This window comes from Odocoileus virginianus, chromosome 31 (genome assembly GCF_023699985.2).
Source record: "Odocoileus virginianus isolate 20LAN1187 ecotype Illinois chromosome 31, Ovbor_1.2, whole genome shotgun sequence".
Lineage (NCBI taxonomy): Eukaryota > Metazoa > Chordata > Mammalia > Artiodactyla > Cervidae > Odocoileus > Odocoileus virginianus.
Window position 1 is genome coordinate 2,774,945 of NC_069704.1, and position 19,794 is coordinate 2,794,738.

Genomic DNA, 19,794 nt, shown 5'->3' on the forward strand with positions numbered 1-19,794 from the left:
TTGTTAATTGTCTTTGCTTTTATTTGCAGCTCTGGGAAATGTCAGTGCAAAGTGGGTGTCACCGGTTCTTCATGTGATAGATGCCACGATGGATATTACGACTTTAGTAAGAATGGCTGCTTGCCCTGCCAGTGCAATAATCGGTCTGCCACTTGTGATGCCCTCACAGGTACACTTTCCTTACTTTTTTATGTACATAGTCCATTGTTCTTTTCATTTTGAAGTCCTTCTCTGAGTTAATTCTTCCCAAAGAGTTTATAAGGATCTTTCTCTTCTAAGTAGGATGTAATAGGTCATAGCAAGCCAAACTCCTTCTACAACAACTATATATATATATACACATATATATATAAATTTCAAAAATCATATTGGTTGGTGATCCATGGATGCAATGAAAACTATATGAACTAAAATTCCAGAAAGGGTAGAATACTCTTCCTAAGTAAGCTGATGTTCACCAGCCATTTTCCTTTCAAGGGACATTTGCTGATTCTGGGCACAGATTAAGGAGCTGGCTTGGTCCAAGTAAAAGGATTCTTCTTGAGGAAAGATACAAGAAGAACTTTTGGCCGTCATTTGGGGCTTCCATTATGAATTAGAAACTAGAGGAGCCCTAAATACAAGGCCAGTTTTCCCACAGGACGTTAATGACTGTGCAGGATATGGAAGGGTGGCTCAAAAGGTAGAAAGAAATTCCTCAATCTTCTGGTGCTTAGGAGACAAAATCTTTTTAGAAAGAAAGGGCCTGCTACAACATATGACCATCTCTCTGAAGACATTGCCAGATTCAAAAGGTGGATTGCATGGGATTTAGGTTCACATCCATTACTCATTTTCTGGATCTATTGCAGTCTTTCAGGACTGAGGAGACACATACCTGCTGGGTTCTCAATCCAAAGCCTTAGAAGGCTGTGACCAAGAAGCAGTGATGAGCCACAGGTGAACTGACTCATACTAAAATTGCCGTTCGTCCTCAGCCTGTCTCAATTTCTGATTGAATTAGGGTGGTCCTCTCATTACATCTGCCTAACAGAGGAAAAGAGGACTCATCTGTGGTTCTTTTGTACACTGTGTCTGGCAACTGAAACCGGACAATTCTGAGGCAGGAGATTGAGGCCAATAGTAAAGAGAAAAGTGATGGAGGCAGATCCACAGATGACCCAGGTGTTAAGAGTTAGCCTGAAATGAATTTAAAATAACTAAAATTAATATTGTAAGAAAGTAGAGGAGAAAACAGACAAAATAGGTGAAAAGAGACAAAATTTCAAGAGATTTGGAGTAAAAAAAAAAATCAAAAGAACAATCTAGAAAAGTGCAACATCTGAAATTAATACCTCATTGCATGGACCTAATAGCGGTCTACAGTATGTACTGTGAAGACAAGGTTATATACTATTGTGTACAGTGAAGACAAGGTTAGTGGATTCAAATACAGTTCAGTTTGAAATATCCAAACCGCAGCATAGAGAGAAAAAATGCAAAGGAGAGAGCAGAGCAGAAAAGACACGTGGGAGACTGCCAGAGGTCTCACATAAGTGCACTTGAAGGCTCAGAAGGAAAGCAGAGAGATACTGGGGCAGAAGCGAATATCTGAAAAGATTATGGCCAGGAGTTTTCCAAATTGATGAAAGAGACCAACTCACAGATTCAAACAACTCAGCAAACCCTAGGCAGTATAGGAGCAAAGAAAACCGTGTCTGGGCAAGCTTAGTTAAGCTGTTAAAAACAAGAGACAATTAACTTCTCTGGTCGTCAGTTTTCCTAAACGTAAAGGTTAGAGATGCTTCTTTGGAAATCTTTTTTTCCCCCAACAACAAAAATCAGAACATACTAGTCTGATGAGTAACAAGTGTTTTTATGAAATTAAGGTAGCAGAATATTTGAACAGAAAGTACTCTGGGAAAAAAATCTGTGTTGAAATCTTATTCTTTATTCTAATCCTCTAGTCTATGGAGAAACAAATTGATTTAAAAGAAATTGTGTTATTTTTTCAGTTATACGACCTAGTCCCTGCCTACTTGCCAGTTCTAACTTGTGCTGTTCTTTTTCTTTCCTGTTCGTGATCCAGTCACACTGGCTTCTATTTCTAAAATATGTTATGCTCCCCTGTCCCAAGGTTCTCGCATATAATCTTTCCTCTGCCTGGAATGGTCTTTCTAATACACCTGTACCCCCACTCCTGGCCTCTTTGCCTTACTAAACTGTATCCTTCCTTCAGGCCTTCAGTTAAATGTTACTTTCCCTAGAAAGCAGTCTATGCTGCAAGCTTAATGACAATTTTCCCAGTTATACACTCTGATATACATTTGTGTTTTTTACATTTGTGATAATGTATTTATTTGTGACTGAATCGTATATGGTTTGTTCACTACACTGAAAGTTTCATACCAGTTTTGTTCACCATTTTACACATTTAGCTTGGAAATCAGTCCATAGTAAGTATTTACTAACTTTTTGTTGGATGAATGAACAAATTAATGGGAAAACTTATGGAGGAAAGATGAGTTTCAGTCCTGGGTGACAGAAGCGCCTCATCATGTTGAGTTGATTTAAATTGCTCCCTAGTTCATTTGTGGTACCAGGAAGCGGTCTACACTGCTGGTTCTCATTTCTGATTTTCCTTGTGGCAGTGAGGTAGCTCTCTTAAGTATCACATAAATCCCAACCTGGTTTTGCTCAGGAGATAATTTAAGGCAAAAGAAATCCTTTTCATGGTTATGATTTCTCAAGGCCAGTAATAAGAAATAAATGATTTCTCTGTTTGGAAGTATAATAAAAGTGGAATCTAACATGAAAGAGTATAGATACTCCATATGACACTGCCAGTTTAATAGAAAATCAGTCTTTCCTTTTGTCTCAAATTTTGAAGACTTTTTTCCCAGTGTGGTGGTGCACATGATTGCCCTCTGGTGGCCACTTACTGCGTTTTCACAGTCCTTACTCCCCCAACGCCCCTCATCTCACCTACACGTTGTATTTTAGATTGAATTAGATTTTTAAAGTGACCCTTTTGTGATAAAATATATTGAGAAAAATATTTTAGAAAGCAATATGTATCTGAAGTCTTAAAAAATACTTCTGTGATCAAGTAGTTCTTTTTCCCAGAATCAATATTTAGGAAATAATTAAAAATTCATAAAAAGCTTTATGTTCAAAGATGCTCACCACAGTGACAGTTATAATTCTAAGAAATTAGACAACTTCTAACAACAGAAAATGAAGCAAATCAAGTTATCTAGGCGGTACACTATACGAGCACAGAAAATGAAGTCTTGACTTACCTTGGACTAATTACTTAGTCTTTTCACTGAGGAATTTGGAATATAGCAGTAACTGCCTAATGGTATGTTATGAAGATTCAGTGCAGTATGTTTATACAGAGCCTGGCTCATTACAAGCAACAATAAATGGGCTTCCCAGATGGCTCGGTGGTAAAGAATCTGCTTGTCATGCAGGAGACTCGGGTTCAGTCCCTGGGTTGGAAAGATCCCCTGGAGAAGGAAATGGCAACACATTCAGTATCCTTGCCTGGAGAATTCCATGGACAGAGGAACCTGGCGGGCCACAGTCCATGGGGACCCAAAGAGTCAGGCAGCAACGTGAGAGAGGGAAAGAAGCAGGATATACAGTTACGTGTGCCATATATTTAGACTGTCTAAGAAGCAAAACCCAACACTTCTCTATATAAAAGAGAGATTCAAGGGAAAGTATTCAAAACCTTAATAACAGATTTCTTCGGGTGATTTTTTTTCTTGTTTATGTTCTCCTGTGTTTTTATAGATGTTCTTTCTTCAACACATACTTCCCTTAAAATGGAGGTGGGTGGACTGTTGTTTTTAAGCTAAAACTTTATGTTTGCATGGGCTTCCCTTGTGGCTCAGCTGGTAGAGAATCTGCCTGCAATGCAGGAGACCTGGGTTTGATCCCTGGGTTGGGAAGATCCCCTGGAGAAGGGAAAGGCTCCCCACTCCAGTATTCTGGCCTGGAGAATTCCATGGACTGTATAGTCCATGGGGTCGCAAAGAGTCAGACACGACTGAGCAACTTTCGCTTCCCTTGTGCTAACATAGCATATACTTCTTTTTGAGAATTAAAGGTGCCTTCATGTATCCACAGTGTCACATGGTGAATACCTTGACCTCAGCAGCTTGACGGACTTGACCACTCCTTCATTACTCAGTGACCTTCTTCACTTTAGGATATCACCCATTTTTCCCCCTTTTTTTCATGATCAGTTCTGCTAGATCTTCTTCTTTTTAGCTATAAGCACTGGAGTGCCTCAGAGGTTTGTCTTGACACATTTTTCTTCTGCATTTATACTTTCCCTACATGATCTCATTCAGTCCTTTGAATTTAAATGCCATCTGCAAATGTTCTGATTATCAGATTTATATTTCTCCCTTGATCGCTACTCTCAAAGCTTTAACAGTGCACTGGACATCTTCACTTGAATGCTCTATGTGGCATCGTAGCCCTAACGCATCCAAAACAACTCTTTATTTTACTCTATAAGCTAAGCTTACTTTGCCCCTAGTGTTCTTCATTTAGTGACTGGCACCACATGAGTCACATTTGCTTTTTCTTTTTGTAAATATCCAGGGCTTCCCAGGTGGCTCTAGTGGTTAAAAAAAAAAAAAAAAAAAAAAACCTACTTACCAATGCTGGAGACAGAAGAGATGTGGGTTCAATCTCTTGAGTCAGAAAGATCCCCTGGAGGAGGGCATGGCAACCCACTTCAGTATTCTTACCTGGAGAATGGACAGAGGCGCCTGGAGAGCTTCAGTCCATGGGGTCACAAAGCAGTGAACACTACTGAAGCGACTGAGCATGAACACATACATTGTAAATATCCAATCCATCAGCAAGTTCTGTTCAGCCTGCCATTCAACATGACCTTCATTGCTGTCCTCTTTGTCTAAGCAACTGTCATCTCTCTGAACTGTTTTCACTGTCTCTCATCTCATCATTCTGCCCCTTCTCTTGTCCTGATCCTCTGAGCTCCTCTCTACCAGTCCAGTCTCCACATAACAACCAGAATGATCTTTTAAAAATGTAAAACCGGATAACGTCGTTCCCATGCTCAAACCCTTTAAAGGCTTCCCATCCCTCTTCGAATAAAATTCAAACTGCCTTCCATAACTGCATTTTCTTGGCCTCTGGCTTTCTCTTGGACCTTATCGTGATTCTGTTACCCGCTGCCTTGTTTGCCTAGGCTGTCCTTCCTTCTGTTTAGCAGGTTAAAGTTTGCCTTCTGCTCAGTAGAGAAGAGTAGGCATTTTTAAAAAAAATAGCAAAGTAACTTGCTGCATTTCTGACAGGTTATATGTGAACTGGAGATAGTGAAATAAAGAAAGAAAAGGCTTTTTACAGGTGGTGATTTATGTTTTCAAAGCTTTGCCACTGAATCTGGTTGGAAAGGAATCCTACATTCTTCTCTTTGACCAGTCGTTTTCTTGGTCACCCCACCAGACTGTCTGATGCTCAGCCACGGAGCATGAGACCGTCTCCAGGAAGCACTCGTTCCTTTTGTTTATTTATTTATTACTTTCGCTCCTTGGCCATCTTTCAGCAAAGAAAATGTGAATTTTAATACAGTATTGTTATATTTTGGAGGTTCCAGGCAAAGCATAATGAACAAAGTTACACTTCAGCTAATTCTCATAGTATATAATTTATCATAATTGAAAGATTCTCAAATTTCAGGTTTTAAAAGGAATTTAGATCTCATCCAGTTCAACTTTCCTAGTTCATAGATGAAGAATTTGAAGCTTAAAGAGAAAACACTATATCCTATGGAGTAGTTTTTCATCCTCCAAAATATTTACATTATATTAAATCATTGGACAGACAATTCCATTTTACAGATTAAAAAAGTGAAACTCAGAGAAGCTATTTGCTGAAGGTCACTCGGAGAAGTTTCCCTGGTAGCTCATCTGGTAAAGAATCCGTCTGCAGTGCAGGAGACCCTGGTTCAATACCTGGGTCGGGAAGACCCCCTGGAGAAGAGACAGGCTGCCCACTCCAATATTCTTGGCCTTCCCTGGTGGCTCAGCCGGTAAAGAATCCGCCTGCAATGCAGGAGACCTGGGTTTGATCCCTGGGTTGGTAAGAAAGATCCCAACCAAAAGAAGGAAACAGCTACGCACTCCAGTGTTCTGGCCTGGAGAATACCATGCACTGTATAGTCCATGGGGTCACAAAGAGTTGGACACAACTGAGAAACTTTCAATTTCACTCAGAGAAGCTCTTTGTTGAAGAGGTTCAGCTGAGAATAGAATTCATATCTGACATTAAATACATGATAATGATAAATACATATCATTTTTCTGATGCTATGTTATCTCCCAAAGAGGATTTGTAAGCTGGTAGAAAAGCAGATTCATATTATTAGTTCCTACTATAAATGGATTTTAAAGTTATCTTTATTTTTATTATAAAAATCAGTCTTTAATTTTGTACATGAAATATTTTTTAAGTTGCATGCTTAAGTCTTTGACTGTGTGGATCACAACAAACTTCTTCAAGAGATGGGAAAATTCTTCAAGAGATGGTAATACCAGACCACCTTACCTGTCTCCTGAGAAATCTGTATCCAGGTCAAGAAGCAAGTTAGAACTGGACATGGAACAATGGACTGGTTCCAAATTGGGAAAGGCTGTATGTAAAGGCTGTTTATTTAACATGTGCAGAGTACACCATGAAAAATGCCAGGCTGGATGAAGCACAAGCTGGAATCAAAATTGCCAGGAGAAATACCAGTAACCTCAGATATGCAGATGACACCACCCTTATGACAGAAAGCAAAGAGGAACTAAAGAGCCTCTTGATGAAAGTGAAAGAGGAGAGTAAAAAAGCTGGCCTAAAACTCAGCATTCAAAAAACGAAGATCACGGCACCCAGTCCCATCACTTCATGACAAGTAGATGGGGAAGCAACAGAAACAGTGACAGACTTTATTTTTCTCGGCTCCAAAATCACTGCAGATGGTGACTGCAGCCATGAAATTAAAGGACGCTTGCTCCTTGGAAGAAAAGCTATGACCAACCTAGAGAGTGTATTAAAAAGCAGACACATTACTTTGCCAACAAAGGTCCGTCTAGTCAAAGCTATGGTTTTTCCAGTAGTCATGTATGGATGTGAGAGTTGGACCATAAAGAAAGTTGAGTGCTGAAGAGTTGATGGTTTTGAACTGTGGTGTTGGAGAAGACCCTTGAGAATTCCATGGACTGCAAGGAGATCCACCCAGTCCATCCTAAAGGAGATCAGTCCTGAATATTCATTGGGAGGACTGATGGTGAATCTGAAACTCCAATACTTTGGACACCTGATGTGAAGAACTGACTCACTGGAAAAGACCCTGATTTGGGGAAAGATTGAAGGCAGGAGGAGAAGGGGATGACGGAGGATGAGATGGTTGGATGGCATCACTGACTTGATGCACTTGAGTTTGAGCAAGTTCTGGGAGTTGGTGATGGACAGGGAGACCTGGCGTGCTGCGGTCCATGGGGGTCAAAGAGTTGGACATGACTGAGCGACTGAATTGAACTGAGTTCTTGAAATATTTTACAATATGCATGTGATATACTTTACAATGTATTAATTTTATTACCAGAAAAATTTAAGATAGTAAAAATAATAGTGATAAATGCATACTAGAAACCATTTGGAAGTTAAAGGGGAAAAAACACTTACATGACAGTCGCCCCTCACATCTACAGTGAGCATTCTGGTGTATTTATGTTTGATCTGTCCTTATTAATTTTGTTTTTCTATAGCTGCGTTCCAGGTGCTTGTTATTTTTAAACAATATAGAGTGATGAGTTTTCCAAAAACCAATGAATTCTATTGTTATATTTGTTTTCATCCTTACTTTTGAGATAACATACTAACCATGTAGAGTTATTTTTTTCTTATTGACTTCTTATTGCAGCTTATGGCATAAAACAAATCAAAATAAAAAATTTTCCTGGAGAAAATGTAAAATGCTCTAAAATAACTGGTTTAGGAGAGTGAAACTGTATTGTGATAAGCAGAAAGACATGCTTGGGGTCTTTTCTAGAATAGTAGAAAGTCCCGAAATAATAAGCATGTAGGTCCAATAACATAGGAGCAATATATATATATATATATAATTATTTCCACTGAACATTTTTAATATGGGGAGAGCAGGTAGACAGATTTTATATGTAAAGCAAGTTTTGTATTTTCTAACTGCAGAACACTTTGACCTTTAATATTATTTTATTTTTGCAACAAGAATCTACAGTTTCCTAGTATGTATTTTTCAGCTATTTTTATTGTCACAAAGGTACATAGCTAAAGAGGGATCAGGATATAATAGGATCTGGGAAGAAATCAGTACTTAAACTGTTCATCACTATATGCGGATATACTATTTTGTTGTATATATGAAATATATCATTAGTATTAGACCTTAAAAATTATATGATTGAAAGTGATATTTACATGCAAATGTGATTTAAGAGTTAAGTGTTCATATACAAATTTTTTAAAATATCTTTCTAAATAAGTTCATGAAGTTTCAAAGAACTTTGCTGTAATCGCTTAAGTATTGAGATTTGACATGTATGTTAATAATTGTATGTATATTAATCATTCTTGTAGTTTTTCAAATCTTATTCCAGTTGTCAGATCATTTTATTACACAATCTCATTCTGTTTCTTCTTTTTTGTAAATATTTCTCTAGTAAGGAAGAGAAATCAAATAAAATTATTTATGATGGTTTTAGCATTGAACTGTAGTTAGCTTAGCATGTAAACACTTTATTGCCTTCCTGGATTTCTATATAGAGTTTACTCATTTCTGTGATAGTAGTTCTGAGTGTCTCTTTGAATGTAAATTATACTACATGGTTTTGTTCCCTGTTTGCAGACATTATGCTCCTTCAATGCCCGTTGAATGTCCTTCCTAATAGGGGACCAAAGGGTATTATTAAGACACACAGAACTTTGCTTGCCTCCTTCCTTTTCATTTCATTATTGTTTGCATTTTTATTTTAAATTTTAAAATATAAAGCCATATGGAGAATAATATAACAAATACTCATGTACCCACACCTAGAGAATTATTAACATTTTGGTATTTTGCTGAATAGAAAATTTCAAATAGAGTTGGAGTCCTTCTCTTTGCTTTCTTCCCTACTCTTGTTTTCTTCCCTCCCTCCACAGAAATAAACAAAGCATAAAACTTGCCTATACCCTCTCAGTCTACAGTCAGTTTTTATTGCGTTTGAATGTATCCCTCTGCCTAGGGTACTGTGTATCCATTTGCTTAGTACTGTTTAGTATGGCTTTTAAATTTTACTTCAGTCAGTCAGCCACGGGCCTTCGCTGGCAGTGCAGTGGCTGAGATTCCAGACTCGCTGCTTCCGGTTCAGGGGATGAGGGTCTGACCCCTGGTTGGGGAGCGAAGATCCCACATTCCTTGCAGTATGGCCAAAAAATTTTTTATTTTTTATTGTTTTTTTTGCAGAGGAATAAAATGTTTATTGAGTTGAGAGGAAAAATCTCTGAACATAGAATTAATTACAAAACATAAATCACTCTTTTAGGTGAGGGTAATATGGATATTTTAGACAAACGCAACTAAGGAAACTCGAGGCATAAGAAGGAATTGTGAGGAATAAAGATAGAATTAATATATACTATTTTCATATGTTTAGGTCAAGGGAGGAGTGATTGTAGTTCATATGCTCTGAGGTTCTTCCTGTGGAGGGTAAAGTTATTGGCTCATTTTGGACTTAGATTATTTTATACGTTTTTATTTTATTATTTTTTTAAATTAATTTTAATTGGAGGCTAATTACTTTACAATATTGTGGTGGTTTTTGCCATACATTGACATGAATCAGCCATGGGCTTACATGTGACCCCCATCCTGAACCCCCCTCCCACCTCCCTCCCCATCCCATCCCCCAGGGTCATCCCTGTGCACCAGCCCTGAGCACTTGTCTCATGCATTGAACCTGGACTGATGATCTATTTCACATATGATAATTTTTAAAATCAATTAATTTGTATAAAATTTTCCCCCAAAATTTTTAAAATCAATTAATTTGTACAAAATAATTAAGCACTCTCCCTTTTTATGTATTATTCTGCAGTTTGCTTTTTTTCAAGCAACATTTTTAGGATTTATGTGTGTTCATACATACAGGCCTAGTTTACTTATTTAGCTACAGAATCCCAACTGAGAAATAACAGTTTATCTGTTCTTCTTTTAATAGATCTTTAGGTTTTTTTTTTTTTTCTTTGCAAATTGTTGGCCTGCTTTCAGTATGTAGTCAGTCAATCAACAAGGGCTTATTACAACGCTAATCATGTACCCAGCCTTTCCCTAAAGAGTTTACAGTCTTGTAGGGGACCAGAACTGTAGGCCTGTTCAGTGTGGAAGTAAGATGGGGTAGGAACTGAACTGTGCAACCTGTGTTGGGTGACTTTTCCTGCTTTCCTCTTAAGGTTTTTTGGTTGTAGGTACTTATAATTTATTTAAAGTTACCGTGCTTTTGGAGTAAATCTTTAACTTCTTAAGATGATTTGCTTCTTTTAGGTGCTTGTTTAAATTGCCAGGATAACAGCAAAGGAGATCACTGTGAAGAATGCACAGAAGGATTTTATCAGAGTCCTGATGCCTCCAAAGAATGTCTTCGCTGCCCTTGTTCAGCAGTGACATCTACAGGCAGTTGTATCATGAGTAAGGCCTTTCTCTAAATACTCATTTTTAGAGGAAAAATCAGCGAGTCAGTGATCAGTAGGTAGAAAGTTCTAGATGCTGTAGGTGAAAGGGAGTTATAAAAACAGTAAAGGTTTGCAGTAAATGCATTTGTGGAGTGAGACAAGACGGAGGGATGAGGAAGTTGCTGTGAAAACTATGTTATCCTGTCTGACAAGGTTAAAGAGAGAGGAATGGAAGAATTATGAGTGCCTCTCTGTCTCAGTCACTCAGACTCTTTAGACAAGCATACTTTTTTTGTTCTCTACCTAAATAGGTTTTCTGGACAATTAATAAATAAGGTGTAAATTGTTAGTTTGAATTCCATATGTTTCTTAAGTTTGAGAGGAGATAATAATCAGGGGGTGTAAAATGTTTTGGGTTTTTTTTTGGGGTGGGGTGGTTACTAGTAGTTTTGCATTTTGCATTGCAACTTGAAATTGTACTAAACCATGTTGGTGTTCTCTCTTTTAGAGCTGGGTGAATCGGAACCTGAATGTGTCCAGTGTAAAGATGGTTACACAGGCCAGAACTGCAATGAATGTAACAGTGGCTACTACAATTCTGACAGCATCTGTGTGGAGTGCCAATGCCATGGCCACGTGGACCCAGTTAAGACTCCAAAGATTTGTAAGCCCGAGAGTGGGGAGTGCATCAGCTGCCTCCACAATACCACTGGGTTTTGGTGTGAAAACTGCCTAGAGGGTTACGACCGAGACCTCGAGGGAAATTGCATCAAGAAAGGTAAAACTTCACCTAAGGGTGTAAATTTAATATCTTAACCTAGCAATGGAAATTTCAGGACACCTACTTTTCGCTTTGTCAAGTCCAGAGAAGTTTTTTTGGGAAATAGATTTTGATAGAGATTTGCCCAAAGAGATCCCCTTCTATTCCTGCTGCTCTGCTGAGACTCCAGAATCAACTCCAGAAATTTGAGGACCGTGATGAAGTCATTGCACTGTTCTCACATCTTCTCTTCATCTATTTTTATTTCAATAATTTAAAAGTCCTATCATTTCTTTTATCTTTTGCTTCCTGTATTCTCATCACTTCCAGTGATCATCAAAGATCTTTTTAAGTAGAAACCTATAACCTGGCTAGAAGTTAGCTGAGAAATAAGAATTTATTCCAGCTTCTGTCCTAACTTTGAGCCTAAGTTTTCCCATGTGATAGAAGAAATAGTAAAAATATTCCTTCATTTTTGAAAGAAAAAAGTTACTCATGTAGCAAGATGTTTCTTACAGGGAAGTTCAGTAAGGGTTCAGATAAAAATTAATGATTGGAAATTCAGGATGAGTTGGGGGTATTCAGACTTTCTTGGGTCATAAAGATCAGACCATGCTCTTCTATAAACTGTTCTTTGATATTCTGATAGATGCCGAATCCTGGGCTGATACAGTTGCCCTGTGGCAAGAGTTAGTCTTCTACCATTTTCTTGATATCTTTATTCTGCTGTGATCAAGGATCAAAAACTCAGATTGAACCCTATCCCTAGTCCAGAGAACCTGTCATTCAATTCTCTTTCCCACTGGAGGCATATACCTTGTCCGTATTTAGCTGACCGGGCTATGATGACTTTTCTTACTAGCTATTAGGGAATGTAAAGCATGCCTCTTTTTAGGGTAGATTGATGTGCCTGACTGTGGTGATGAATTGTAGTGATAATAGGAATCATTTTATTGAGTGCCTAGTATGTGCCAGGCACTATGAACATTAAATGTAATAATGTGTTATATACTTTAAGTTAATCTTAATTTAATCATTCCCAAGGACTCCGTAAAGTAGATATCATTATTCCCATTTTATAGGTGAGGAATCTCAGTTTTAAGAAGATTGACTGACTTATTTATTGCTACACAGTTCTACTTGATCCCAAAGCTTTTGGTATCTCCACTGAGCTATGCTGCATTAAAAGTACAAAATATAGTACCTTAGTTGTAAAATAACTATAATCTATATAAAGGAAAAATCATTATGCTGGCAATGGCTGTTTTCTCTCTCTGCTGATGTGAACTATGGCCATTTAAATTGTGTTTTTCAGAAGCAACGAGAAATGCAATTTTTCCTATTTTGTTTTTGCCCCCATTAAAGAGAATTTTACCTTTATGAAGTGCCATCAGACATGCTGAACTTATTTTAATTAAAATGAGTATTAGCTATCCCTTTCACTTTTAACAAAGTGATTTAGACGTCAGTAGTGATATACTTACTACCTTTTCAGGGATTCGTATGAATCTATTCAAGAGAACAGGAGGATGGAAAACTCCAACGTTAGAATTTTCCCTAAGATTTTAGTATGGATATTATATACATTTCGGATAACAGCCGTGGATGTAATAATCTAGTTTTCTAGGCCCTGATTCTTTCCACTATATTTCTTTAAAAATTATTTTTTAACTTGCATTACTTTAAAACAGAGTATCATGTCAACATCCCATGTCAATTTCCACTCCCATGTGTATTTCTTTTATTGTTTCTTAAAACAAGATATTTTGTCTTTTACATTTCATTCTCTGTTTTTATTTTCAGAAGTTATTGTTCCAACACCTGAAGGTTCTACCATTTTGGTTTCCAATGCCTCTTTGACCACATCAGTGCCCACCCCTGTTACAAACAGTACCTTTACCCCTACGACCCCGCAAACTGTCTTTTCAGTAAGCTCTGCTGAAAACAGCACTTCAGCCTTAGCTGACGTATCATGGACCCAGTTTAACATCATCATTTTGACAGTCATCATCATTGTGGTGGTGCTGCTCATGGGGTTTGTGGGGGCTGTATATATGTACCGGGAGTACCAAAACCGGAAACTCAACGCCCCTTTCTGGACCATTGAGCTGAAAGAAGACAATATCAGTTTCAGCAGCTACCACGACAGCATTCCCAATGCAGATGTGTCAGGATTGTTGGAAGATGATGGCAACGAAGTGGCTCCCAACGGGCAGCTGACCCTGACGACACCCATGCATAACTACAAAGCCTGAGGGGGAGCCGGAGCTGTCCTCTGGATCTTAGGGCCACGGTGCTCCCTAAGGCAGCCTCATTCTCTGGGCCACAGCCCGGGGAGAGCCGCTGAGATGAGAAAGCAAAGGCAGGTAGTGCCTCGCAAGTTTTCAGGTACAGATTTGTAATGTGCTCAGCCTGTTCCCCTTAGTTTTCCCGTGAAGATCCGAAGCAGTCACCGACAATAAGGACTTGAAGCAAAGTCTATTTTTGTACCAAATCACGTGGGAGGGTAGAAGACTGAGCCTCTCAGAGCAGCCCCAATCCACTTTGACCTCCAGATAGACTCCTGGGGGGATGTTCACCATCAGTGGAGACAGGATGATGGATGCGGAGGGGGAACAGGACTGCCAGAAGACTTTATCTCCATTCCTGATAAAGGAAGGCCAGGGAAGGATATTCATTTCACTGGACTAAAAGACATCTTAGAGGAAAAGCTGATATTTGGGCTGCGTCATGATACACGACCTTGATTGTTTCTATAACAGGGGCAGCAAAGTCCCAAGAAGGTCTTTAGAAGGGTTTGATTTTTCTTTCCAGAGTTTTTGCTCAGTGATAAGATTAAAGCACAGGATAAGCTTCTAATGGTAGAGAGAGGAAGGCAATGTCTGGGAAAGCAGAAAGCTAATGATTCTCCTTAGGGCCTCAGTGTAAATGATAAATTGTTTAAAAATAAGGAATATTCCTGCCTCTAGAGAAATAAGGTGTATATAGTTAATCTAGAATATCTGGTCAGCATTGTATTTGTATCTATTTGTAAAAAAAAAAATCATGTCTTATTTTATCATCTAGAATTTATTTGTATAGCAGTTAATGGCATTGTAAAAAGAAAATATGGGGTTAAAATACTGTAAAATAGATGGCAATATTGCTAGAGCTGGGACTCTGGTGAGCATCAGTCATTTTTAGTCCCTCTTTGGACATTGTTGAAATTTATAAGAGGTTGGATGTTTCTAATTTTTCCCTTTTTCAGTCTAAAAGTAGAGTTCTATGGTCTTTGACTTCCTATAGATTCAAGCAATAGATTTTGAAGACAATGATTGTTAAGCTGGGACACAATGCTGGATTCTCCAAACTACTCACCTGTTTAGACATTAGCTTCTATATATTTGACATAGATTAAAGTAGAACACATGCTTGTTAAAATTTGTTTTTAAAGTAAAAATAGTCTTCCAAAGGAAGAAATATTTTAGCTCCAAAAGAAAAGCCATCACATCACTTGGGATCCCCTGTGAAATATTTATATTCTTTTCCCACCCCCAAATACTTCCTACATTTGAATGTAGCCTGTCACTCACATGCCATGGGGCATGTACCATCTCTCTGCAGTGCTGTAGTTCTTGTATCTTCTTGTCCAGTTAGAGGGTAGCTCTGTAGTTGAATGGGTATTGTTAGTCATTGCATTTAGATGCAGTTTTTTCTTCGAGGCCATCTCTACCTTTGCTTTCCTCTAATTATGTGTATTGACAGATTGTAAATTAAACTAAGCCAGGAAAAACAGCCAGAAGTCAAATACAGATATTTATTAGGAGGAAGAACAAACTGTCAAGTGGTTAGGGGAAAAAAAGCAAGAACTAGACCTAGGAAGCCCTGCCCAGTTGATCACCCTGCCTGACTTCTCCAGAGAAAAGCCTGGAATCCGGTCATCCCTCTGCAGTTGCAGATGAGCTCTGGAGGATATACAGGCGGACAATCTGCTTCCAGTAACTGGAGAGGCTCTGGGTATCTGGCCACTGCTCATGAAAGTAGAGATTACATTAAAATCAGATAATGTTTCTGTAGCCCTTTACAGTTTGCAAGGCGTCTTTCTATACGTGTGTCCTTGGTTCCTCACCATAGGCCTCTGAGGAAGTGATTGTTGTTCTCAGTTTATGGGTGAGGTTAAATGTCTCGTTCAAGGCTACACCATATATCATTTGGCTTGGAATCAGGACTCCTAACTCAGAAGCACATGTTTTTTTCAGTTGTATGCTTGTGCAGAAATGACCCAGCCGCAGACATTGGAAGGCTGGGAGGAAGAATCCTATCTGTGAACGTTTCTGATTTTTGTGAATACAAGGTACGATCCAGGGCTATATAGCCACGAAGGGCTTTGCAGAAAGAGCACAGGAGGATTAGTCTCTGAAGCCAGTGTTGGTGATGAGAAAATAAAAATACCAGTCTGTGCTTCCTAAAAGGAAACATCTTTCTAGGCAGGGAGAGAAAGCCCTACTTCCCGCAGCTGCCACGTGTGCGCAGAGATAGTTCCGAGGAAGTGTGTCACGTGACACACGCCTTTCCCCAGGTTACCACGCCCTCAAAGCCAGGCGTTGGGGATAGTGGGAATTTTGTTCAACAGAAGTTAACACAATAAAGAAAGAAAGAGTTTGTTGGGGTCTTAGAGCCAAAGCTGAACAGTCCAGATTCTGGCTATGTAGACATTCCTTGAAACAGATGCTAAAAGGAACTGGGAAAATTGAATCACAAAGAACGTTTACCTTTAAATATTTATGAACAGGGCCTAGGTCATGTTCTCAATTTATCCTGGTGGAAAAAAATTAAGGTCTTAAAATTACTTTAAATAATATTCTTTAGTGTTCTGTGCTTCTGCTGGTGGAGGTAATTTTGCTCTGAAGTAGAAATCCATCATGAAGTGATCTACCACCAAAATCAGACTAGGAACCTGGCATGGAATGCGTTACACAGCAGTCATTCCTCTAAAAGCATGATCCCCACGTACTGTGGTGTTTAGCACCAGGATCCCATACGTCCTTTAGAAAGACTAATAGGGTCTAAGAATTAGGAATGTGTTTATTTTCAAATGAGGTAAGACTAGTGTGAATCTAATTGATGAGTGACAGATACTGCTGCTGGATGCTAGCTTAATCTTCACTAATTCATTGTAGTAAGCCCTCATGCATTTCTGACAGTCAGATGTCCTGGGTAGTGCTGTGAAGTGTGTCTGTCCTTTACTTTCCCCTCCCTACCTCCGTCCTCTAGCTCCCAGAGCTGTCTTACTAATAGAATTTCTCTAGTTACAGAGAACAATGCTGATAAAAACTAAACCTCATTTATACTAAGGTCCTGTGGACTTAATGTGTTACTCTTAGGGATCCCTGGGTTTTAAGAGAGAACAGAGCCGACACGGGATGGAGGAGGGGCTTGGTGGGGAGAGGATTTGTGGCAGCATCACAGTGTGTGTCTGCGCTCTAGCCCCAGTGTTCCCGGGAGACTGTGACGGTTAAAGCCGCACGCACTGACCGTCCAGCTCACTGTGGTCAGCTGAGTGCCTGGGGGACGTGCAGCCCTTCTTGTGCTCTTCTGGAGCCAGAGAGCGGAAGCGACAGTCCTTCCTGCTGACAGCCCTAGTTTGGACTGCGTTATTAAATCATTCACTTTGGTCCTGTATTTTTTTGTTGGATATACGGTCAACATAGCACCTCTGATTATGAACATTCCCTGGTTCTTATATTTTGAGGTATGTGGGAAGGAGTTGAATTTATAGATCACAAGGAAAGAAAGCTCCCACAAAAATTTCCGAAAAGTAAAAAGCAACCCAAGGTAACCTGTTAGAGCAAAGGAAGCGTCTCTGGCCTCATCGACGAAGAGCCTTTGGTCTGTTATGATCGTCTTGATAGGAGTTTGGGAGCTGACACGGGTTTGGTGTGTGCAGGGCAGTGACAGGTTAGCGTTAAGTTTTCCCTTCCACTTTGGGCCAGCGACGATGCCAGGGAAGCAGCCAGAAGAACACAGTGATTCACCTGAAGAAATCAAATGATACCACATGAACTAAAAAGGCTATGGATCACAGAAGGTCAGTGGTCAAAGGATGCTTTTTCAAAGGCCGTTGGGAACCTTTCTTATCCTGCATCCGCAGTAACTGCACCAGCAGCCCTAGAACGTGAGGCCAGGCCTGAGGTCTGAACCAGCCTGAGAGCTGACTGATGTAAAGCGGCATCTTCATGCTAGGCACAAGCACTCTGCGATACGTTAAGTTTCCGCCCAAGCAACGAGTGTTTCTGAAACGTTAAAATCGTATTTATGTCACTAAAATTCTAACACACATCTTAAAAACATGTCTCATACATATGCTGTACTAGGCTTCATGATGCATTTCTAAATTTGTGTATGATTTGAATATAAGAAAGAATTTATACAAGAGTGTTATTTAAAATTATTAAAAAATAAATGTATATAATTTGTACCTGTTGTAGATTTGCTGTTTTACTTCTTTATGTGGTTACAGTTGTTGGAAGTCTTTTAATATATGTCACAGATCACTTATTTTCAAACTGCTTCGTGAAAATCTTTGTATCCTGCATTTATTGACTATGCTTTCTGTTTTAAGAAGTTCCTTTAAAGAATGTTTTCCACTTAGGGGAAAAAAATGCCACATGAAGAATATTCCCCCTCTCAAAACAAAACACCCTGAGTCAAAAAGCATATATTAACATATAATCTTGTTTAATAATTGTCCCCTTTGAGATCCATTGGGCTTCCCTGATAGCTCAGTTGGTAAAGAATCTGCCTGCAATGCAGGAGACCCCAGTTCAATTCCTGGGTCGGGAAGATCCACTGGAGAAGGGATAGGCTACCCACTCTATTATTCTTGGCTTTCCCTTGTGGTTCAGCTGGTAAAGAATCTGCCTGCAATGCAGAAGACCTGGGTTCAATCCCTGGGTTGGGAAGATCCCCTGGAGAAGGGAAAGGCTATGCACTCTATTCTGGCCTGGAGAATTTCCGTGGACTGTATAGTCCATGGAATCACAAGGAGTCAGACACTACTGAGCAACTTTCACTTCACTTCAGTCTCTGCTCCAGATAAGGAAGAGTCTTAACCCTTCTTTATGCTCACTACCAACCATATTAAAATGATGTATAATTTCCTGCATTTGCCAGGTTATATGATGTCTTTCTCCCTTTGCTGGTACTGTTTCTTCTATCTATAACATCCTGGAAAATGTTTGTTCATTCTTTGCAACTCCTTGACAAAAGAAGGTCGATAAGTCCTTAACATATACCCCCGTTTGCCTAATGAAGACGTCTCTTATTGCACATGCTTTATTAAAAATATCGTTATATTATGTCTTCCTTGGTAGACTGCAACCCTTGAGGCCAGGAGCATGTGTCCTTCCATCTCTAGTATCTGGCACAGTGCTGGCATACTGTCGGCACTCATCAAATGGTGGTTTAAAACAAAAAGTACTTGACAGGTGCAATAGTTGATCTGAACTTATTTGGTGAAGTATTGTAAGAAATTTTGTATTCAGTGGGTAAGACAGTATTTCTTATTTAATAGAGATGTCAGCATACACGATTCAGAGGGTCTGAGAAACTCTTGAAATTGTGAACACAATTGTGAAATGCTTACTTGTGAACATAAACAGTTTGTATGTGCTCTTTTTTTGTTTTTTTCCTGGACAAAAGGTCCACACTCTTTTTTTTCGTACTCTTAATCGTAATGTCCAGAGTATCTGTGATCCCAAAAGATTGATAGCTACTGGTATGGGGATTCCTTCCCGTATTTCAGCCATAAGCCCCTCGCCCACTGAATGTGCATTAGTACAGCCTGATTCAAGAAATGGAAATCCCTCATAAGAAAATGACCTAAAAGCAGAAATTTTTGTGTGGGAAAAAAACCTTCCCCAGAGTTGTATATAAAGTTAAAAAAGTGGAGACAAACTTTAGATGCAGACATGGCTTAGTGCATACACTGTTAAATTAACATTAGGTCATTAAGAATGAGGAAGAATGATTAAAAACAGAATTAAAACAGTGAAAAAATAGAATGTTTTGAAAATGTGCATGCAGTTCTACTCCTGGTATGTAGTTTAGAGAAACTTACGTATGTGTACCAGGACCCACGTTTCAAACTCTTAATTGCAGCATCATTTGTTATAGCAAAATAACTGGAAATATCCCAATTGCCTATCAGTAGAAGAATGGATTAATTGTGGCCTGTCCATATACTTTGAATAGAATTTTATACAGTGGTTAAAAATGAATTACAGCTATCTACATCAATATGGATGAGTCTCAAGACATAATGTCAAGCAAAAAAAGCTAGGCATAGAATACATACA

General features: G+C 39.0%; 1 protein-coding gene across 1 annotated transcript in view; it reads left to right on the forward strand.

The window, feature by feature from the left end:
• The window catches only part of MEGF9 (multiple EGF like domains 9), a 78,778-nt gene extending 60,775 nt beyond the window's left edge, over positions 1-18,003 (forward strand). Inside the window, exons 3-6 of the mRNA XM_070459193.1 lie at positions 30-169; positions 10,571-10,714; positions 11,207-11,476; positions 13,262-18,003. Coding sequence (XP_070315294.1) covers positions 30-169; positions 10,571-10,714; positions 11,207-11,476; positions 13,262-13,713 — 1,006 coding nt within the window. The 3' untranslated portion in view covers positions 13,714-18,003. The remainder of the gene's footprint in view (positions 1-29; positions 170-10,570; positions 10,715-11,206; positions 11,477-13,261) is intronic.
• The last annotated feature ends 1,791 nt before the right edge of the window (positions 18,004-19,794 follow it).